We start from the raw sequence: 22,455 nt of genomic DNA, 5'->3' as shown, positions 1-22,455 counted from the left end.
GGAATGCTAATTTATCAAGAATGTATAGGGTAAGGAATGATATATTGCTTTCATTAGTATAATGTTATCTTAATAAAAACAGATTTTTTTTTTAATCACACACAAAACTGAATGCTTCAAACAGCAATTCCCAAGGAGTTAAATAGGCAGAACTGACTAGAAAAGTAAACATAACTAATTTTTCAGAGTGTCTGGGACTAGTGTTTTATGGAATATACTTGAGGCAATACTTGCCTTAGACTCTAAGTCAACTCCTAAGATGTTGTTTTCAAACTAGAAAGAGTATATTTTTTAAAGAATTAGAATATGTTAAAATGCCTTCAACCACAAAATCATTTGACAGTGTATTGTATTAACAAATGAATTATTTATTTAAAATGTTGTGATGACTCAGAAGTCATTTTAAAAAATCATAGTTTCACAATCTTTGTTGTAAACCTGAGTTGTTAGTTTTGTGGGGAGAAAAACTGTTTTGGAACTTTCTCAAATTCTGTATACAGTCTATGTAGGTAAAGTGTATCTCTTTGTGTCTGTGTATGTGTGTGTGCAAAAAATAAGCTGAAATATTAACAGTGGTTTTCTCTAATGCTGGCATTATGGGTGATAAATATTTTTCCTTATACTTTATTTTTCAAATTTTCTACAATGGAAATATTATAATAATAAAATTATATTCTTTTTGAAGTAGTTTTCAAACATTTTTGACAACCCTTAGTAAAAAAAAAATTGTATCATGATCCAGAAAACACATATATACATACATACATATAAGTTGAAACAAACCAAAAAAAACAAACTCACTACAGTGGAGTCAGATCCGACTCACAGCGCAACCGCTTCTTAGGTTTCCAAGGCAATATCACTATGGAAGTACAGTGCCCAATCTTCATTCTGAGGAGTGTCTGGTGGGTTTGAACAACCAGTCTTCTGGTTAGCAGTCAAATGCCTTGGGTACTATGCCACCAGAGCTCCTAAAGTTTCTCAAAATAATACTCTTTCTTTCTAAATTCAGTATATTCTATATTTCCTCTTCTATTAAAATGTAAAATGCAGCTTGTGATCCACTGAAGTCGTGTCACCACTCATTAATAGGTCATAATCCATTGAAACTATCTGTCCTTTGACATAATTGTCAGGGTTTCCCAAAGGAACTAAATCCATTTCCAGTGGGCTAAAATTAAGTGATCCACCCACTCTTTTTCTCCAATTCCAACTTTGTCTGTATTTCTTATGCTCTTTTTCCTCTCATTTTCTTTCTCATCATTATTTCCTCACAGTTCATGTATGCCAGTGGACTTAGTGAGAAATTGTTGACTTCCCAATTCAAAATGGTCTCCAACTCAGTACCAAACCAAACCAAACACACTGGCATCAAATAGATCTCAATTTATAGTGACCCTATAGGACCGAGTAAAACTGTTACATAGGGTTTCCAAGGATATAAATCTTTATGGAAGCAGATTGCCTCATCTTTCTCCCATGGACTGTTAGTAGGTTTGAACCACCAACATTTTTGTTAGCAGCTAACTACTTTAAGAACTACACCGTCATAACTCCTACATCCCAGCACAGAGGGCAGAAAAAGAGGACAGTAAAATGTGCAGATTGTCCTTGTTCAGAGGTGTAAAAGAGGCAAACTAAAGCTCACAAAGAACTACGTGAACAGGCAGAGATGGCTGGGGAAAAATGAAATTGACAGGAAACACAGTTGTATTTTAGTTTTTCAGCTAATCTTTGAGCAAGATCTAATCAATTTCAATTAATTTGTTACATTCTCCAAATTCTAAAAACTATAATATACATAGAATTTCTTGGGCTCTTGTGTGATAACAGAGTTTTTCAAGTTGTGAGTTATTTGGATCAAAACTGCTTTCTATTCCAATGTGATATATTAAAATTTAATCTGTTATTAGGTTTCCATAAAAAAAAAAGAAGTATTTAAATAAAGTACTGATAGTCAATGACGAAAATTTCCCTAAAATTAATAAAAGGATAAATGTTATCTGAATTAGTTTAATTTGGTCTCTTCTATTGCTTCCTTCTGTTTTATATAATCAAATGGGCAAGTAATAAACATAACAATTATTTTACATCAGACTTCAGATAACAGAGAAAAAAACTAATGTGTTATTTAAAATCTTTACCACTTCAGAATGCTATCAAGTGGTATCAAGAAGGCTATCAAGAATACTATGTTAGGTTCTAAAAATCCAAAAGTGCATGCCCTTTCCTCAAGTAACTGAAAAGGTACCTGAGAGATAAGACTTGGAAGGAGGCAGAGAGAGCCAAGTCATTCTCATAAGATGACTGAGAAGTCTTGATAGCAATCATGTGAGAAGAATATAGAATAGATATCCTAGTCAAGTCTGTGTGTATATCACAGTGTATTTATTTCTAAAATATGGATTATTTTGTTTTGTGGGGCTGGCTTTCAGATGAGTACTGTTAGAAGTTGAATGTTCAAATATTATAAGAATCATTTTTTTTATTGGTAGAAGTAGTGGTTGACATTCATCTTAGAACCTGAATGTCTCCTATAAATGAAAATTGTAATTGTTACTAGTTGCAGTCAAGTTTGCTGCAACTCATGGCGATCCCACGTACAACAGAACACAACATTGCCCCATCCTTCACATCTTCACAGTTATTGTGCTCAAATCTACTGTTGCAACCACTGTATATTTTTAGTGCCTTGCAAGCTAGAGGGTTCATTCTCCAACACTATATTGAACAATATTCTCATAAAGGAGAATATGTTTTCCTAAACATAAAAAGAAAAAATTACCTTGTCCTTGGGTCTGCTTCTAGTAATTCTGAAGCAGTTACTTTCACTCCTTCTTCCCAGTCATCTTATGAGAATGACTCTGTTCTCTGTGCCTCCTTCCAAGTCTTTTCTCTCCCCTACCTTTTTAGTTACTTGAGGAAAGGACATGTACTTTTGGATTCTTAGAGCCTAACATAGAGCCTCACATATTGTAGGTACTCAGCAAATGTTGATGAAGATGTATTGGGCATAAGGAAATTCAAGCAGCAGAGAAAATAAACACTGAAACAAAATACAGTGATAAATAGTATCTAGTTCACAATTTCATCTCTAATTATATTCCCAAACTATAGTGACTATAGTGGGGGCATTTTTTTTTTCTTTTTTTAACCAAGCATCTGAATGTAAAACTACTTCATTATATAACAACTTATGGTGGGTAGTGAGAGATTAGCATGTTAGAATAAGACATTAGCATGTTAGCATGTCATGTGATAACAGACCTTTCTCTAAACCTTTTACCTTTTAGTAGATGCATTTCTACACAACGGGTTGTAGAACTAGTTTTGTTGCTTTTAATTTAAGTATCTTCCACTCTGTTTAATCATATCTTTTTTTTTCTCAATTAATAGATCAAAACAAGAGACTTTGGTGAGGGGTAAGGCTCTGAATACTTTGATGGTGATCATGTTTTGTCCATGAAAACATACACTGTGTCAGTTGTTGAGGTTAGTCCCATCTCTAATTTCTCCATACTAGTCCTACTTTGCCTTTCCTCCGTTATTACCCATAATCCCACACTTCCATCAAATTCAGTTCAAGGCTCACATACACAAAGACAACTTTTCCTTTATTAGCTCTAGGCATAATGTTAAAACCCCTGATTGTTATTCTCCCACAACTGTCCTATTCCCCAACTTAATTAAAAACAAATCCTCAAAAACAAGGATTAATTTTTTGTTTGTTTGGCTTTTGCCCCCTAATGTAACTTTTTGCAGCAATATGAAACATTGAAAAGAATCTTAAACTCTATAATATTTTGTTTCTTCCTTTGTAAGTGGATGGGCTGTTCTTTCTAAATTCTCTTTTGCATTATAAAATTTCTATGAATGTAATCATAATAGTAACTGTAATTTTTTGAACTCTTACTTTAAGGATGCTCTGTGGTTGCATATATAAATTTTGTGAGGTATACATTTTACCCATTTTATACATGAGAAATATAAGCAGGATTATGAGCTAGATAGATTCAATCATCTCCAAAGCCCATATTACTAACTATAAAATGTCAAGTAAGCTAAGATATAAGAAAATGTTTAATGATACTATATTTTTATCATTAGATGAGATACTGGCAAATATCTTATTCTTGTAAATTGAACTCAAAAATAGAGTGACCAAAAGACCTATTTTCTTGTCCCTAGAGAATCTCTACCTAGATAAACAATTATGAAAATATTAGTAGTGCAAATTCAAGAAAAAAAATAATGTCCAAAGTATTATAATTTTCATAAACACATTTTAGACTGAAATCCCTTACTTTGGACAATTACCTGACTAGAATTGTTTTAGGTAATTGAAGAGTTTCTGTAGCCTTTGTAATTTGTCTATTCCTGAATCTAGTTAGAACACTTGCCAAATTAAAAATACAGGCATGATCACAAGAAAAAGCACTTTTCATTATAACTTGAGGGTGAAAATTTTATTTGGGTAGATTTCCAACACATCATCTTATGAGGTTATTAAATTATCTTCTCATTTAATGGTATCTTAACCACAGATTTATTCTCTGATTTTTGTAAATGTTAGGAGTGAATTCTTTTATTTAATTAGAAAGTATTCTTTTGATGCCATCTTTATGTCTCTAGCCAAGAAAAATCAAGTTTAATAACACAGTGGATTGCTACTTCTGATATCATTATCAACTCAGCACATTTTTCCCATGTTTTCTGAGACAAGCCAAATGTGATTTAATACTGTAAACTCAGAACACTTCCCAATAGTAGTCCTTGCATAGGGTTGTTGGGCTTCTATGACTAAGTTGGATAAGATGTATCTAGGGGATATAAGAGGAAAATGTAGGAGACAAGGAGATCCATCCAAGTCTGTAACATTTTCCAGATGAGAATCAGTGCTGGCTGAGCCTGGACCACACTCGGATTTTGGGCTTACTGCTAAGACATTCATGTCCTTCACTTATATAAGGAATGCAGCTTTTGTGAAGACTATAGTTTGGATTTGGACATGTTGATATTAAAGTTCCTTTGAGATATCCATATGAAAATGCCCAAAAGGCCAGTGAGCATATGAATCTGACACTCAGGAGTGAGATCTAGATTACAGACTCAGATTTTGGAAGGCATCTGCATACGTGTTGTTGTTGTCATTGGGTGCTATTGAGTTGGCTCCAACTTGTAGTGACTCCATGAACAACAGAATGAAACACTGCCTTGTCCTTCACCATCCTCACAGTCCTTGCTATGCTTAAGCCTGTCATTGTAGCCAGTGTGTCAATCCATCTCATTAAGGGTCTTCCCTTTATTGCTGACCCTCTACTTTACCAAGCATGATATCCTTCTCCAGGGACTGGTACCGTCTGACAACTTGACCAAAGCAGATGAGATGAAATCTGGCCATTCTCGCTTCTAAGGAGTATTCCGGCTGCACTTTTTCTAGGACCGATTTGTTCATCTTTCTGGTAGTCTGAAGTATTTTCAGTATTTTTCACCAACATAACATGATTCAAAGGCATCAATTCTACTTTGGTGTTCCTTAGTCATTGACTAGCTTTCACATGTATATGGCTTGGGTTGGGCACATCTTAGTCTTCAGAGTGACATCTTTATGCTTTAACACTTTAAAGAGGTCTTTTGCAGCAAATTTTTTTGCCCAGTGCAATGTGATGACATCTGATTTCTTGACTGCTGCTTCCATGGGTGTTGATTGTGGATCCAAATGAAAGGAAATCTTTGACAACTTCCTTCTTTTCTCCATTTGTTATGATGTTGTTTATTGGTTCAGTTGTGAGGATTTTTGTTTTCCTCATGGAGAGGTATAGTCCATACTGAACACTGTAGTCTTTGATCTTCACTTTCAGCAAGCAAGGTTGTGTCATCTGCATATCGAAGGTTGTTAATGAGTCTTCCTCTAATCCCGATGCCACATTCTTCATATAGTACAGCTTCTCAGATTATTGGCTCATCATACAGATTGAATAAGCATGGTGAAAGGATACAACCCTGATGCACACCCTTTCTGATTTTAAAACATGCAGTATCCCTTACGCATATATACATGGTAATTAAAGTCATTGCAGGAGTCCCCAGGCAATACAATTGGTGTTAATGCACTCGCTTTCTAACTGAAAGATGTGGGGTTTGAAGTGCCTCACAAGAAAACCCTGGCAATCTACTTCCAAAACATCACTTATAACCATATGGAACAAAATTCTACTCTGACACACATGGTATCACCATGAGTTGGAATCAACTGGATTAGCAACTGGTTCATGGGTAAAAACCATTGCAGTGTATGGGATCACCAAGGCAGAATGTGCTGTGTGTGGCATAGGAGGGCCTATACCTGTATCCTGATGATCTCCAACGTTTAAGAGGTAGTTGTTTACAAAAAAAAAAAAAAAACAGAGGAAGCCAAAGGGAGAGTGTGCTTCAGAAGAGTGGAGTGAAGGATAATGCCAAGTGCTATTGTAAGGATACGGAAGGGAAGGATTGGAAGTGCCCATACAATTATCAAGACAGACATCCTTGGCATCATTGATCCAAACAGTTTCAGAGGACTGAAAAAGGGCAAAACACATTTCAACGTGTTGAACAGGGAGTACAGGGTAAAGAAATGGAGACAGCAAGTATAAACAACTCCTTATAGAATTGACTGAGAAGAGAAGAAAAGCTATAAGTAGCTGAAGGGAGCCATATTTTGAGGGACTTTTTTCCAAGAAGGGAGAATCTTGAGTTAGTTTATGTGCTGATGGTAGAGAATGAAATAGGAACAAAAGGGAGATAATTGATGAAGTCTTGGAAGGTCCCTGAGATGACGGGGTTCAGAACTAAGGAGGGTAGATTAATCACCTGTACTCTTACACCATTCTTGTAACTTGGGTCCCTGAAGGGTACAAATGGTTAATGCGGTCAACCACCAAAAAAAAGTTGGCAATTTGCATCCACTCAGGGGTGCCTCAGAAGAAAAGCCTAACTGTCCACTTCCAAACAACCAACCACTGAAAGTTCTGTGGAGCACAGTACTACGCTGACACATGTGGGGTCACCATGAATCAGAATCTATGCAGTGGCAACTGGTACTGACTCTTGTAGCTGAAGGAGAAGAGGAAAGATATGCATGCACAGAGTTAGTGAGAGGAAGTGGAAAGAGCTTTAGCCTGGGGGCTCATCATTTATCTCTGAAATAATAGTAATTATAATAACAATAAAATATCATCTGACATTTTTATAAAGCTTACTGCCTGAATCCTAAGCAAACACATTTACACACTGAAACTCAGTTCAATCTCACAATGCAGTTGTTATGTGCTGTCGAGTCGGCCCTGACTCATAGCGACCCCTCCTTGGGTTTCCGAGGCAGTATCACTACAGAGGTAGATTGCCCAACCTTCCTTCCAAGGAGTGGCTGGTGGGTTTGAACCGCCAATCTTCTGGTTAGCAGTCAGGTGCCTTAGGCACTATGCTACCAGAGCTGATAGTGAAACTAAACACAGAGCAGTTCAGTAACTTGCCCAGTGCTGCATGAGTAGTAATGGATGAACTGGGATTTAACCTAAGCCATCTAGCTCCCAAGGCCATATCCATGGGTATTCCACAATACTGCTTTTCTACAATAGTAACAGCTGTTATTTGGGATTCATATATGTTTTGTTGTCTGAGCCTTATATTGTATAAGTGGTTATATAATTAACCACCTATAATTATAATGATATTTACAGACACTGAGCTACAGAAGATAAGTAACTTGCTTCTGGTCACCCCGTTGCCAGATGTGTAGGAGCAGGAATCAGGTCACCTGCTGAATGGAAAGGGATGGTGTTAGGTCAGAGGTGTGAGGGGTGTGAAGGATGTTAGTCACAGCCACCATGAAGAACAAGAACAAGAACTGAGTAGAGCCCAGGGAAGAATGCTGGGCAGCACAGAGGGGCCAGGGGTGGGGAGAATTGTCGCTGGGGAGGGTTGCTGTCCTTTCAGCCCTGGCTCATGGTGACCTTATGCGTAACAAAACAAAACGATCGTTGTATGTTTGAGCCCATTGTTGTAACTGTTGTGTCAATCCATCTCATTGACGGTTTCTCTTGTTTTCTCTGACCCTTATCAAATTGTGATGTATCAACAAGTCCAAAATGGAAAGGAGAGGATACAATTTTGGGTCTTGAGAAAGTCATAATAATTCACTATTGTGTTAGTTATCTACTGCTGTTTAACAAATCCTAAAAATTAATGCTAAAACAATAACAATTTATTATCTCACAGTTTATGTGGGTCAGGAATTTGTGGCTGGTTATCTGGATTGTTCTGGCTTGAAGTCTCTCATGTGGTGACTATACTTCTAGCTGGATTTGAACCTTCAATCTTTCAGTTAGCAGCCAACTACATTAACTGCCTGAACCAGCCAGGGAGCCCAGACATCTCCATAGGCCTGTTTTATTATCTTCATGACATGGAAGTAAATGATCTAAGAAAGAGTAAGGTAGATGCCTTTTATGCCCTACTTTTGTAAGTCACACACCATAGATTATGATTTTTCCTGTCCCTTAAAAGTGAGTCACTAAGTTCAACCACAGTAAGAGGAGAGGCTTGTGAATATCTTTGAAAATCACTGCACTAACATATTGCAATATCTGAAGGAAGTAACCCTTTTCAGAATTGGCGGGCCTTTTCCTACTGCTAGTACAGCCTGTGGTGGAATGGTACATGGTTCCCCTTGGAACAGGACAAAGGGAAATGAGTCTGTTGGAGTAGAGAACATGAAATGAGGACTGTGCAGCATTCTGCAGTACATGAGTTGAGGGACTCATTTTCAAAGTGCTGCACAAAAGTCTAATTGTTCCTGTGGACTTTAATGGGAGTCACACAGATAGAGGGTCTAGGCACTCTGGAGATGGATCTCTGCATTTGCTGGTTTCTTGTTTGGATTGCTGAGCTGGGAGGCAGCGTCTGGGCTTCAGTATGACCCTGCTTTATACCGAGACTTACAGCTGAGCTGTCTGAATAGGAAATAACAAGCCACTCTCTCCACTGGCTCCAGCCTCTCTACGATTATGAAGACACACAGAGCCTTTCCTTCCTTCTCTGTTTCATTCTCTCACTCCCCATGTTCCTTTATCTCAGACCCACGGGTTGCTTCCCCTTTCTCAGCAGTGTCCCTTGATCCCTCCCAGAAACGGATGCCTGATCCCAAGAGAACCTTGCCACTCTTTTTGTTTTTCTTTCTCCAAAGCACAACCCCCATTTTGCTGCCTCCTGGTTCCTTTCCTGACCTCTGTGTCCATACAGTTCTAGATGACTCATCTGGAAATAATCTGATCAGCTGTCAGAGAAAAGAATTTTGATGCCCAGCTGAGCCCCTAGCAAAAATGTCCAACAGCAAACCATCCCTATTCTGCATAAATTTAAAATCAGACTGGGAGCTCTGACTTCTCTCTTAACGTCTTGTCTTGTGTTGTTGTTATGTGCTGTCGAGTCAGACCCGACTCATAGCGACGCCTCCTTGGATTTCCGAGGCAGTATCACTACAGAAGTAGATTGCCCCATCTTCCTTCCGAGGAGTGGCTGGTAGGTTTGAACCACCAGCCTTCTGGTTAGCAATCAAGTGCCTTAGGCACTACGCTACCAGAGTCTGTAAGAAATTTAAAATCTATACATCTACATGTACTTTAGGGAGTCCTGGTAGTGCAATGGCTGAGTACTTGGCTGCTAACCTAAAGACTGGCAGTCTGAACCCACCCAGTGGCTCCACAGGAGAAACACCTGGCAATCTGCTCTTATAAAGATAGCAGCCTGGGAAACTCTAGGGAGCAGTTCTACTGTGTCTTAACGAGTAGCTGTGAGTCGAATTGACTCCACAGCACACAACCACAACATGTGCATTGGTGGAAAGAAAATGATTAGTGGCACATGTGACTGAGACACCTCACGTCTCTGTACTTCTAATTTTGCCTGGAAAATAAGCATGAGATTGATTATTGATCCATGTGAAAGCATTGATCACAGTTCCTGGCATACAATAAGTAGTCAATGAATGTTAATTTTCTTCCTGCCTAAATTAAAATCATGGTGGTATTAGGAGGGAAAATATGGCCACACATGACCTATGCTGTTACTTCCTGTGGGATGTTGACACACAGTTCATTAGGTGATGAGGTCTGAGATTGCAGAGGACCTGGGATTGATAGATCAAAACCCTAATTATACCTATCTCAATTCTGTTCAGAAAAGGGGTCTCAGTTTATCAAATGGCCCTTGCACTGTAAAAAAGCACCATAAAATGGAAGAAACCTCAAGACATGAAAGAAGTACTTTTTGTGTAGCCAACATACATGCGAGGGCATAGGCTGTACACATTCAATTTTAGAGAATAAAAGCCTTTAGAAATTGCAGTAAAATCCCTCTAATTTATAGATGAGAAAACTATGTCTAGAACATTTCTTTCAACAAACATATTTGGAACTTTTGTTATGAGATACTGCCAAGTTGGACACTAGATAATATGTCTCCTCAACCTAGCATAATATTAAACATATAGTATATGTTCAAGACATTCTTAATGAGTACATAAATGAAAGCATGAATGAACAAATAAAGAAATTCAGAGATGTGTCCAAGGTCATAAATGAGTAATAGAGAAACCAGTATTAGATATTACATTTCCTGACTTCCAGCTAAGTACTCTTATATGAGGCCAAAACATACATGAAAAGATCTTAAACAACAACAACTCAAGGAGGAGTTATAGATCAGCTTCCAAAGGACTAATTGATGCCCATCTAGGGGAAATAAATATGGCATTCTAACAAGAGCAACACACAAAGGATGTTTCATTTTTCTACAGTGTCTTTGGATCAGTCACCTTCTTGGAATGACAATGAATTGCCTGGTCCTGTGCCAGCCTCACAATCCCTACTATACCCAAACCCATCGCTGCAACTACCATGTCAATCCATCTTGTTGAGAGTTTTCCCCTCTTTTGTTGACCCTCCACTTTACCAAGCATGATATCCTTCTCCAGAGAATGGTCCCTTCTGAAAACATGACCAAAGTAGGTGACACCAAATCTGCCCATTCTTGCTTCCAAGGCACATTCTGGCTGCACTTCTTCCAGGAAAAATTTGTTAGTTCTTTTAGCAGTTGGCAGTACTTTCAGCATTCTTTGCCAGCACAACTCAAAAGCATCAACTCTCCTTCAGTCTTTGTGTTAGACTAGGTTCTCTAGAGAAACAAAAACCAGTAAAGCTTATATATACGTATATATAGAGAGAGAAATTTATCTCAGGAAAATGGCTCACACACTTATAGAAGCTGGCAAGTCCAAAGTTCCTGGATCAAACGTCAAGCTGGAGGCTTTTCCTGGCTCTTGCAACCGCAGGGGCTGAAGAGCTCAAGGCTGGCAGGCAGTACATCAGCTGTTGACTCCAATGAATGATGAATCCAAGATCTCCAGGCCAAATGGTGGATTGTTCACTCATGGACAGTTGCAGGCAGCACAACAGAATCCCGATCCACAGAAGAATGTCTCTCTTCCCAGGATGTCTTGGATATGCTGGAAGCAGGCCACACCCCTAGGGAAACTCCCTTTCAACAGATTGGCCACTCAGAACACAGTCATCTGATCCCATCATGGGAACAACCACACCACAACAGCTCAAACCACACAGAATTGTCCAGTGAAGTTGACACATAGCTCCAACTATCACAGTCTTCCTTTTTCATTGTCCAGCTCTCACATGCATATGAGGGGATTGAAAATACCATGGTTTGCATTAGGCTCATCTTAGTCTTCAAGGAGATATCTTTGTTATTAAACACTGGAAAGATGTCTTTTGCAACAGATTTGCCCAATGCAATATGTCTTTTGATATCTTGACTGCTGCTTCCATTGGTGTTGATTGTAGAACCAAATAATATGAAGTCTTTGACAACTTCAATCTTTTCTCCATCTATCGTGATGCTGCTTGTTTATCCAGTTGTGAGGATTTTTGTTTTCTTTATATTGAGGTGTAAGCCATACTGTAGACTGTAGTCTTTAATCTTCATCAGTAAGTGCTCCAAGTCATCCTTACTTTCAGCAAGCAAAGTTGTGTCATCTGCATATCTCAGGTTGTTAATCAGCCTTCTTCCAATCCTGATGCCACATTCTTCTTCATATAGTCCAACTTCTTGGATTATTTACTCAGCATACAGATTGAACAAGTATAGTGAAAGGACACAACCTTGACACACTCCCTTCCTGATTTTAAACCATGCAGTATCCCCTTGTTCTGTTAGAAGGACAGCCTCCTGGGCTGTGTACAGGTTCCTCATGAGTACAATTAAGTGTTCTGGAATTCCCATTCTTCTCAATGTTATCCACAATTTATTATGATCCACATAAACAAATGTCTTTGCACAGTCAATAAAACAAGTAAACATCTTTCTGGTATTCATTGCTTTGAAGCCAAGATCCATCTAACATCAGCTATGATATCCCTTGCTCCCTGTCCCCTTCTGAATCCAGCTTGCATTTCTGGAAATTCTCTGTCAATATACTGCTACAACCATTTTTGAATTATATTCTGTAAGATTTTACTTGCCTGTGCTATCAGTGATACCAAATCCAAAACCAAACCTCACTGCCATCAAGTCAGATCTGACTCATAGCGGTCCCTCCTTGGGTTTCTGAGGTGGTATCACTATGGAAGTAGATTGCCCAATCTTCCTTCTGAGGAGTGGCTGGTGGGGTTGAACCGCCAGCCCTCTGGTTAGCAGTCAAGTGCCTTAGGTACTACTCCATCAGAGCTCCTGATATCAGTGATGTTCGATAATTACCACATTCTGTGGGATCACCTTTCTTTGGAATACATACAAATATAGATCTTTCCAGTCATTTGGCCAGGTAGCTGTCTTCCAAACTTCTTGGCATAACCTAGTGAGTGCCTCCAGTGCAGCATCCATTTGTTGAAATACCTCAATGGGTATTCTGTCAATTCCTGGAACCTTGTTCTTCTCCAATTCTTTCAGTGCTGCTTCGACTTCTTCCTTCAATACCATTGGTTGTTGATCATATGCCACCTCCTGAAATGGATGATAATCTACCAATTCTTTTTGGTATAGTGACTCTGTGTATTCCCTCCCTCTTCTTTTGATGTTTCCTGCATCAGTCAACATATTGCTTGTAGATTCTTTCAATGTTATAATTTGAGGCTTAAATTTTTTCCTCAGTTCTTTCAGCTTGAGAAATGCTGAGCATATTCTTCCCTTTTGGTTTTCTATCTCCAGGTCTTTGCACATTTCATTATAATAATTGACTTTGCCTTCTGAAGCTGCTCTTTGAAATCTTCGTTCAGCTCTTTTATCCTGTTGATTCTTCCATCCATTTTAGCTACTCTCTGTTTAAAGGCAAGTTTCAGAGACTCTTCTGACATCCATTTTGGTCTTTTCTTCCTTTCCTATCTTTTTAATAGCCTTTTGTTTTCTTCATGGATGATGTTCTTGATGCCATCCCACATTTCCTCTGTTTTTCATCATTGGTGTTCAATACATCAAATCTGTTCTTTAGGTGGTCTCTAAATTCAGGGGGGATGTAATCAAGGTCATATTTTGTCTCTCGTGGACTTGTTTAATTGTCTTCAGCTACAACTTGAACTTGCATATGAGCAGTTGATGGTCTGTTCCAGTCAGCTCTTGGCCTTGTGTGTTAGACTGGGTTCTCTAGAGAAACAAAACCAGTAAAGCTTATATATATATATATATATATTTTATAGAGAGAAATTTATCTTAGGAAAAGGCTCACACTTATAGAAGCTGGCAAGTCCAAAGTTCTTGGATCAAATGTCAAGCTGGAGGCTTTTCCCAACTCTTGCAGCTGCAGGGGCTGAGGAGCTCAGGGTTGACAGGCAGTACACAGGCTGTTGACTCCAACAAATGATGAATCCAAGATCTCCAGGCCAAATGGTGGATTGTTCACTCACAGACAGTTGTAGGCAGCACAACAGAATCCCAATCCACAGAAGAATGTCTCTTTTCCCAGAATGTCCATAGATAAACTGGAAGGAGGCCACACCCCTAGGGAAACTCCCTTTCAACAGATTGGCCGCTCAAAACATAATCATCTGATCCCGTTATGGGAATAACCACATCACAACAGCTTAAACCACACTGAATTGTGGTACAGCCAAATTGACACACAGCTCCAACTATCACACCTTGTTTTGGCTGAAGATATTGAGCTTCTCCATCACCTCTTACCACAGATGTGGTCTCTCTGATTCCTGTGTACTCCATCTGTTGATGTCCATGTGTGTAGGCACCGTTTGTGTTTTTGAAAAAAAGGTTATTTGCAAGGAGTAAGGTGTTGGTCTTGCAAAATTCTATCATGCAATCTCCAGTGTCATTTCTATCACCAGGCCATATATTTTTTCCAACTACCAATGATTCTTCATTTCCAACTTTTCCATTCCAATCACCAGTCATAATTAACACATATTGGTTGCATGTTTGGTTAATTTCAGACTGCATAAGTTGGTAAAAATCTTCAGTTTCCTCATCTTTGGCTTTGGTGGTTGGTACACAAATTTGAATAATAGTAGTTTTAACTGGTCTTCCTCATGGTATATGGATATTATCCTATCACTGACAGCATTGTACTTCAGGATAGATCTTGATACATTCTTTGTGATTATGAATGCCACACCATTCTTCTTCAATTTGTCATTCCTGGCATAGTAGATCTTATAATTATCTGATTCAAAATGGCCAGAACCAGTCCATTTCAGTTCACTAATGCCTAAGATATCAATCTTTATGCATTCCATTTCATTTTTGACAACTTCCAATTTTCCTAGACTCATACTTTGTACATTCCATGTTCCAATTATTAATAAATGTTTGCAGCTATTTCTTCTCATCTTGAGATGTTCCTCATCAGCAAATGCAGGTCCTGAAAGCTTTACTCTATCCATGTCATTAAGGTTGGCTCTCCTCTGAGGAGGCAGCTCTTCTCCAGTCATATTTTGAGTGCCTTCCAACCTGAGGGGCTCATCTTCCAGCACTATGTCACACAGTGTTTCAGGGCTATTGATAAAGTTTTTCAGTAATATATCAGATAGTGTTTCACTGCTGTTCATAAGGTTTTCATTGGCCAATTCTTTGAGACGTGGATGGTCTCTTCCTCTTCCAAGTCTGTCTTAGTCTGGAGGCTCCATTGAAACCTGTCCACTATGGGTATCCCTGCTGGCATTTGAAATCTGGTGGAATAGCCTCCAGCCTCACAGCAACACTCAAGCCACCACAGTAGGACAAACCAACAGACAAGTTGGTCTTCCCTCCTGTTTAAACTGCTCTGCTAATTTCCTGCCCACCCCCCACCCCCCTCCTCACTTACCCAGCCTGCCCCCAGGGCAAACACTCACCTTCCACTGGTCCGGGGGCTGGATTATTGTGGCCTGCACCCAGAGGTGGCTCCTTGCATTCAAACACCCACTTTCCACTGGTCCCAGGGCTGGCTTACTGCCATGTATGTATGAGTATACGTATATTTAATTCAAATGAAGTCCTCTTTTATGAAGTCTTAATATAATATTAAATACGGTTCCATTATTTCTAAAATTTTGTCAAAGATAAAAATTCATTTGTATTCATGTAATAAAAATACAGTATTTTTTTTCTATTTAGAAAACATCACAGGAAGATCAGCAAATCTTTTGTAGATACTGCAAATTATAACTCAAACAAAAATAGAGTGTGCTTGCATGTTTGTTATCAAGAAAATTAAGTAGATTTTTTAGGCAAGTTAGACCAAAACACCTTCCTCTGAAGAAGTCAGGAAGTTATTTCCAACTTTACAGTTAATTAAAAAATTTTTTCAGAGCATCTCTCTCTTAGATGTTCGGAAGGAGTTGCAAAGAAAAAAATCCATTGCATAGAAGGCCAACGGATAGTTTTTGTTTATTTTATTTTTTTACTCACATTGATTGGTTTGAATATCTTGTTTTAAGAAAAAGTCATTGATTCGTCTCTCATCCTTTTGTTTTGGTCACTAGTTCACAATTGGCAAATCAGTAAAGAGTTGGTAGAGTAACCTGAAGAAAAAAAATAACATTTATAGATTATCTGCTAGAAGCTAGGCATGGTACAAGACATTTTGCACATAATAATAATAATAATAATAATATTTAATCCCTATGGCATAAGCAGTTTAGTCATTTTACTCTTGAAGATTCAAAAAGTGAAAGATTCACATAGCCATTGGCAGAACTTGGATTCTAACAGATTTCCATAGTTCACATGTTCAGGACTGTCCCAGGAATCAGTATATCCTATAAAGATGACTGCAAAATATCTAGGTTATTTTATTTATTTTGCAGATTTGTGTCCCTTATTAGAAGCATGGATGGTACAAGCGGTTTGCAACTGGCTGTTAACCAAAAGTTGTCAGTTTGACTCACCCAGTGGTTCCAGGGCAGAAAGGCCTGGTGATGTGCTTGTGTAAAGATTACATCCAAGAAAACCCTATGGAGCAGTTCTACTCTGTAATACATGGGATCACCATGTGTCAGGGGCAGCGACAGCAGTTAACATTATTCAGCAGACAACTCTTGACAAACTATGATCACCTTTAACTTGCCCTCATATAAAATCAAAATAAATAAGATAAAGAAATTAAAATTCATGAGTGGAACTGTAAACTTGACCAACCTGCCACGACCAATTAGATGTACAGTGGGAAGAAGGGTAGCACTGCTGATGTCAGATGGATCTTGGCTGGAAGCAGACAATACCAGAAGGATGTTTACTTGTGTTTAACTGGCTATGCAAAGGTATCTGACCATGTGGATCATAGCAAATTATGGATAACACTGTGAAGAATGGAAATTCCAGAACAATTCATTGTGCTTATAAGGAGCCTGTGCATAAACTAAGAGATAGTGTTTCAAAAAGACCAAGGGGATACTACATGGTTTAAAATCAGGAAAGGTGTGCATTAGACTTGTATCCTTTTACCATACTTATTCAATCTGTATGCTGAGCATATATTCCGAAAAACTAGACTATATGAAGAAGAACATGGCATCAGGATTAGAAGAAGACTCTTTAACAACCTGCAATACACAGATGATACAACCTTGCTTACTGAAAGTGAAGAAGACTTGAAGCACTTGCTAATGGAAATCAAAGACTACAGCCTTAAGTATGAATTAGACACTTTGACATAAAGGAAACAAAAATCCTCACAACTGGACCAATAAACAACTATGATAAATAGAGAAAAGATTGAGGTGGTCAAAGATTTCATTTTACTTAGATCTACAATCAATGCTCATGGAAGAAGCAGTCAAGAAATCAAACAACAGTATTACACTGAGAAAATCTGCTGCAAAAGACCTCTGTGGAGTGTTAAAGAGCAAAGATGTTACTTTGAAGACTAAGTGCACCTGACCCAAACCAGAGTATTTTCAATAACCTCATATACAAAGCTGGAAAATGAATGAGGAAGACCAAAGAAGAATTGATGCATTTGAATTGTGGCATTGGTGAAGAATATTGAATATACCAAAAGAATGAACAAATCTATCTTGGAGGAAGTGCAACCAGAATGCTCCTTAGAAGTGAGAATGGCCAGATTTTTGTCTCTTGTACTTTGGTCACATTGTAAGAAGGAGCCCATTCCTGGCGATGGGTCTGGGGAAAAGGGCCAGTCCCTCAACAAGATGGATCAATAGAGTGACTGCAATGATGGGCTCAAGCATAGCAGCAGTTGGGAGGATGGCGCAGGACCGGGCAGTGCTTCATTCTGCTGCACGTAGGGTTGCTGCAAGTCAGAAGCGACTTAGCGGCACCTGAGAACAACATAACGACAAAAACATTCCCAACCGCTGTTGCACCATATATGACAAGAAGGAAGCAATACTCAGAAGACTGGTGTACCAATACCCTTATAATCAGTGTTGGAGGAAACAAATATATAGAATGTGCTTAGATGATTTAATTATGTTCTTTCGTTTTCAAATTGTGGTATATAAAGTAGAATAATTTTCAGTCTTTAATTCATCTGAAAAGTTCATTTTTACTGTTGTTCTCTAATTAGATTCCCAGGAATTAAAAAGTATGGACTCATGTTTCTCCTAGCCCAAATATCTTGGGTTCACCAAGTTCAACCTCTAGAAAATGTACTGTTCTCTGTCTCTCAAACTGCTGGGGTCTTCTACCTCACTGCCATGGCGCCTTGGAGAGCTGCTGTTAGAAAACTAACTAAATCACTAACATTTTCTTTTGTCCAAAAGCACAACGCATAGGCACATTAGAATAGGATAAAAATGTTCTTCTAAGCCTTTTTCAACAAAGCATTAATATTTAGTAACTTGCACTCTGCTGTAGGATGAATCTTTTGTGATAAAAAATGAATAACAACAAAATGGAAACTTCAACCACAACTACCTTCTGTTTCAGTATAAAAGGTTCAAGATGGGGCTAGCAAACCACTGTGGTGGTATTTTGGGCTGCCTCATTCACTCAAGGAGTACTGAGTAGTACTGCTTCATGTGAGTGGTAGGAACAATAATCAAAAAGTTATAGGCTCTTTGTCAATGAGTGCCAACAAAAATGAAGCAAAGAATTAATGTTATATTATGCTACTGTAACAAATTGAATGTATATTAATAGAGTTGAAGGATATTTCAAAAGCTTGTAATTACTTACACATTTTAAATTTAGATTAAATCAATTCCCAAATGATTCAGGTAAGAGAAGGTTTTTGTTTTAGTTTTTAGTTTTAAACAAAAACTGTCTTGAGTTTTTTCTATTCGTTCATTCATTATTTATTTATTTTATTCTATTTGCTGCTACAGGGAAATGTGAGGTTTTGAAATCAGCATCAGAATCTAAAAAATGACTTTCATGAGTTTTTACAGTTGAAGACTTCCCTTCCTTAAGTAATTTTGTAGTTCTCTTAGCAAACTACTCAATCATATTGCATATAACCTTTCGTGGTGAGTGATTACATACTGAAAATGAACAAGACCATCCCAACTCAATAATTAATGTACACATTGCACAAGGTACTGAACAAAGGTCCAGTAATGTTCATTTCTGTCCTATGATGATTTTTATGATTCAGTACCATGATAGCTATTCTGGGACCATGTAACAATGGGACTATTAAATCCTCCTTTTTCATATTCCAGACTAAAGTTCGAAACTCAGTATTTCCGGGAGTAAATTTCCAACACATCATCTTAAGTTCCCAGTGGGTCTAAACCATGTGGGAAAGTAGAATTAGAATAGACCATGGAATCAGGCAGACTGGGTGTAAATTCAGGTTATATATGCATTCAGTTCTTGAAAAACTTACTTTGCCTCTCAGTTTCTTCATACACATGAACATAACAGGATTGTTGCAAGGAATATAGATAATATATGTAAAACAACTAACTGTACCACTCATCTGTCAATTTGCCATACTGTGGTGGCTAAAAGCTACACCACCAGTATTTCAAATACCAGCAGGGTCACCCATGGAGTACAGGTTTCAGCAGAGTTTCCAGACAAAGACAGGCTAGGGATAAGGGTGTAACAGTCTACTTCTGAAAAAAAAAAAAAAAAAAACCTGGCCACTTTATAAATGGCAGTGAAACATTGTCTGATATTGTACCAGAAGATGAGCCCCTCAGGTTGGAAGACACTCAAAATGATTGGAGAAGAGCTGCTTCTACAAAGTAGAGTCTACCTTAATGGATGGAGTAAAGATTTCAGGACCTTCATCTGCTGATGAACATGACTCAAAATGAGAAGAAATGGTTTCAAATATCCATTAATAATCAGAACATGGAATGTACAGAGTGTGAATCTAAGAAAATTGGAAGTGGTCAAAACTGAAATGGAACACATAAAGATTGATAACCTAGGTATTCCAAACCAAAAAAACCAAACTCACTGCTGATGAGTCGATTCTGACTCATAGCGACCCATTCTTGGGTTTCTGAGGCAGTACCTCTACAGAAGTAGATTGCCCAGTCTTCCTTCTGAGGAGTGGCTAGTGGATTTGAACCACCAGCCTTCCAGTTAGCAGTCATATGCATTAAGCACTACACCACCAGATCTCCCTCACGTTAGTGAGCTGAAATGGACTGGTATTTGCCATTTGGAATCTGACAATCATGTAATCCGCTATTCCAGGAATGACAAATTGAAGAGGAATGGCATTTCATTCTTTGTAAAAAAGAACATTTCAAGATCTATCCTGAAGTGAAGTGCTGTCAATGATAGGATAATATCCATACACCTAGAAGGAAGACCAATTAATACTACTATTATTCAAATTTATGCACCAACCACTAAAGCCAAAGATGAAGAAATTGAAGATTTTTACCAATTTCTGCATTATGAAATTGACCAAACTTGCAATCAAGATGCATTGATAATTGCCAGTGATTGGAATGTGAAAGTTGGAAACAAAGAAGCAGTATCAGTATCTGGAAAATGTGGCCTTGGTGAAAGCAATGATGCCAGAGATTGCATGATAGAATTTTTTAAGACTAATGACATTCATTGCAAATACCTTTTTTCGACAACATAGATGGGGATTATACATGTGGACATCACCAGGTGGAATGCACAGGAATCAGATTGACTACATCTGTGAAAAGAGACAATGGAGAAGCTTACTGTCATCAGTCAGAACAAGGCCACAAGGCTGGCTGTGGAACAGACCATTAGTTACTCATATGCATGTTTACATTGAAGCTGAAGAAAATGAAAATAAGTCCATGAGAGCAAAAATGCAATTAAGTATGTACCACCTGAATTATAAACCATCTGAAGAACAGTTTTGATGCACTAAATACCAATGACCAAAGGCCAGACAAGTTGTGGGTTGACATTAAGGACATCCTCAGAAGATCATAAAAAAAAAGACAAGAAAAGATCAAAATGGATGTCCAAAGAGACCGAAACTTGCTCTTGAATGGGGAGTAACTAAAGCAAATGAAAGAAATGATGAAGTGAAAGAGCTGAAGAGAAGATTTCAAAGAGCAGCTCAAGAAGACAAAGTAACATTATAATGATATGTATGCAAAGATCTGGATTTAGAAAATCAGCATTTCTCAAACTGAAAGAATTGAAGAAAAAATTCAAACTTCAAGTTGCAGTATTGGAGGATTCTATGGGCAAAATACTGAATAATCCAGGAAACATCAAAAGAAGATGGAAGGAATACAGAGTCACTATACCAAAAAGAATTGGTCAACATTCAACCATTTCATGAGGTAGCATATGATCAAGAAATGATAGTATTGAAGGAAGAAGTCCAAACTGCACTGAAGTCATTGGTGAACAAGGAGACTTCAGGAATTGATGGAATACTCATTGAGATGTTTCCACAAATGGATGCAATGCTGGAAGCAGTCACTCATTTATGCTGAGAAATTTGGAAGACAATCACTTGGCTTCCATATCTATGTCTATTCCTAGGAAAGATGATCCAAGAGAATGCAGAAATTATCATTAATATCACATGCAAGTAAAATTTTGCTAGAAATAATTCAACAAAGAGTTATAGCAGCACATTGACAGGGAATGCAAGAGATTCAAGCCATATTCAGAAGAGGATTGAAACGGGAGATATCATTGCTAATGTCAGATGGATTTTGGCTGAAAGTAGAGAATACCAGAAAGATGTTTACCTGTGTTTTATTAACTATGTACAGGCATTCAACTATGTGGATCATAACAAATTATAGATACCATTGCAAAGAAAGGAAATTCCAGACCACTTATTTGTGTTCATGAGGAACCTGTACATAGACCAAGAGGCAGTTATTTGAACAGAACAAGGAGATAAGACCAATAAGCAGCATCATGATAAATGGAGAAAAGATTTAAGTTGTCAAGGATTTCATTTTATTTGTTTCCACAGCCAACACCCATAGAAGTAGCTGTAAAAAAACCAAACAATGTATTGCATTGGACAAATCTGCCAGGGAAGACATCTTTGAAGTGTTAAAGACTAAAGATGTCATTCTGAAGACTAAGGTGCACCTGACCCAAGTCATGGTACTTTCAGTACCCTTATATGCATGTGAAAGCTGGACACTTTGTAAGGAAGACTGAAGAATTCATACCTTTGAATCATGATTTTCTCAAAGAACATTGAATATACCATGGACTGCCAAAATAACAAACAAATCTACCTTGAAAGAAGTACAGTCAAAATGCTCCTTTGAAACAAGAATGGCCAGAGTTCATTTCTCATACTTTGGTTTGTTATCAGGAGGGACCATTCCTGGAGAAGGACCTTGTGTTTGGTAGAGGGTCAGCAAAAGAGAGGAAGACCATCAAGGATACGGACTGACACAGTGGCTGCAACAATGAGCTCAAGTATAGCAAGGATTGTGAGGATGGTGCAGAACTGGGCAGTGTTTCATTCTGTTGTACATAGGTTTGCTATGAGTCAAACCCAACTTGATGGCACATAACAAC

The 22,455-nt window shown here is 38.1% G+C and overlaps 1 protein-coding gene across 1 annotated transcript in view; it reads left to right on the top strand.

The window, feature by feature from the left end:
- The window catches only part of TRPM3 (transient receptor potential cation channel subfamily M member 3), a 1,151,180-nt gene that overhangs the window by 804,587 nt on the left and 324,138 nt on the right, over positions 1-22,455 (top strand). Inside the window, exon 8 of the mRNA XM_042780585.1 lies at positions 3,397-3,415. Coding sequence (XP_042636519.1) covers positions 3,397-3,415 — 19 coding nt within the window. The remainder of the gene's footprint in view (positions 1-3,396; positions 3,416-22,455) is intronic.

This window comes from Orycteropus afer, unplaced genomic scaffold (genome assembly GCF_000298275.1).
Source record: "Orycteropus afer afer isolate SDZICR_OR568_19922 unplaced genomic scaffold, OryAfe1.0 scaffold00005, whole genome shotgun sequence".
Classification (NCBI taxonomy): domain Eukaryota; kingdom Metazoa; phylum Chordata; class Mammalia; order Tubulidentata; family Orycteropodidae; genus Orycteropus; species Orycteropus afer.
The sequence above is the reverse complement of the archived record's forward strand: the minus strand, read 5'-3'. Positions and strand labels throughout refer to the sequence as shown.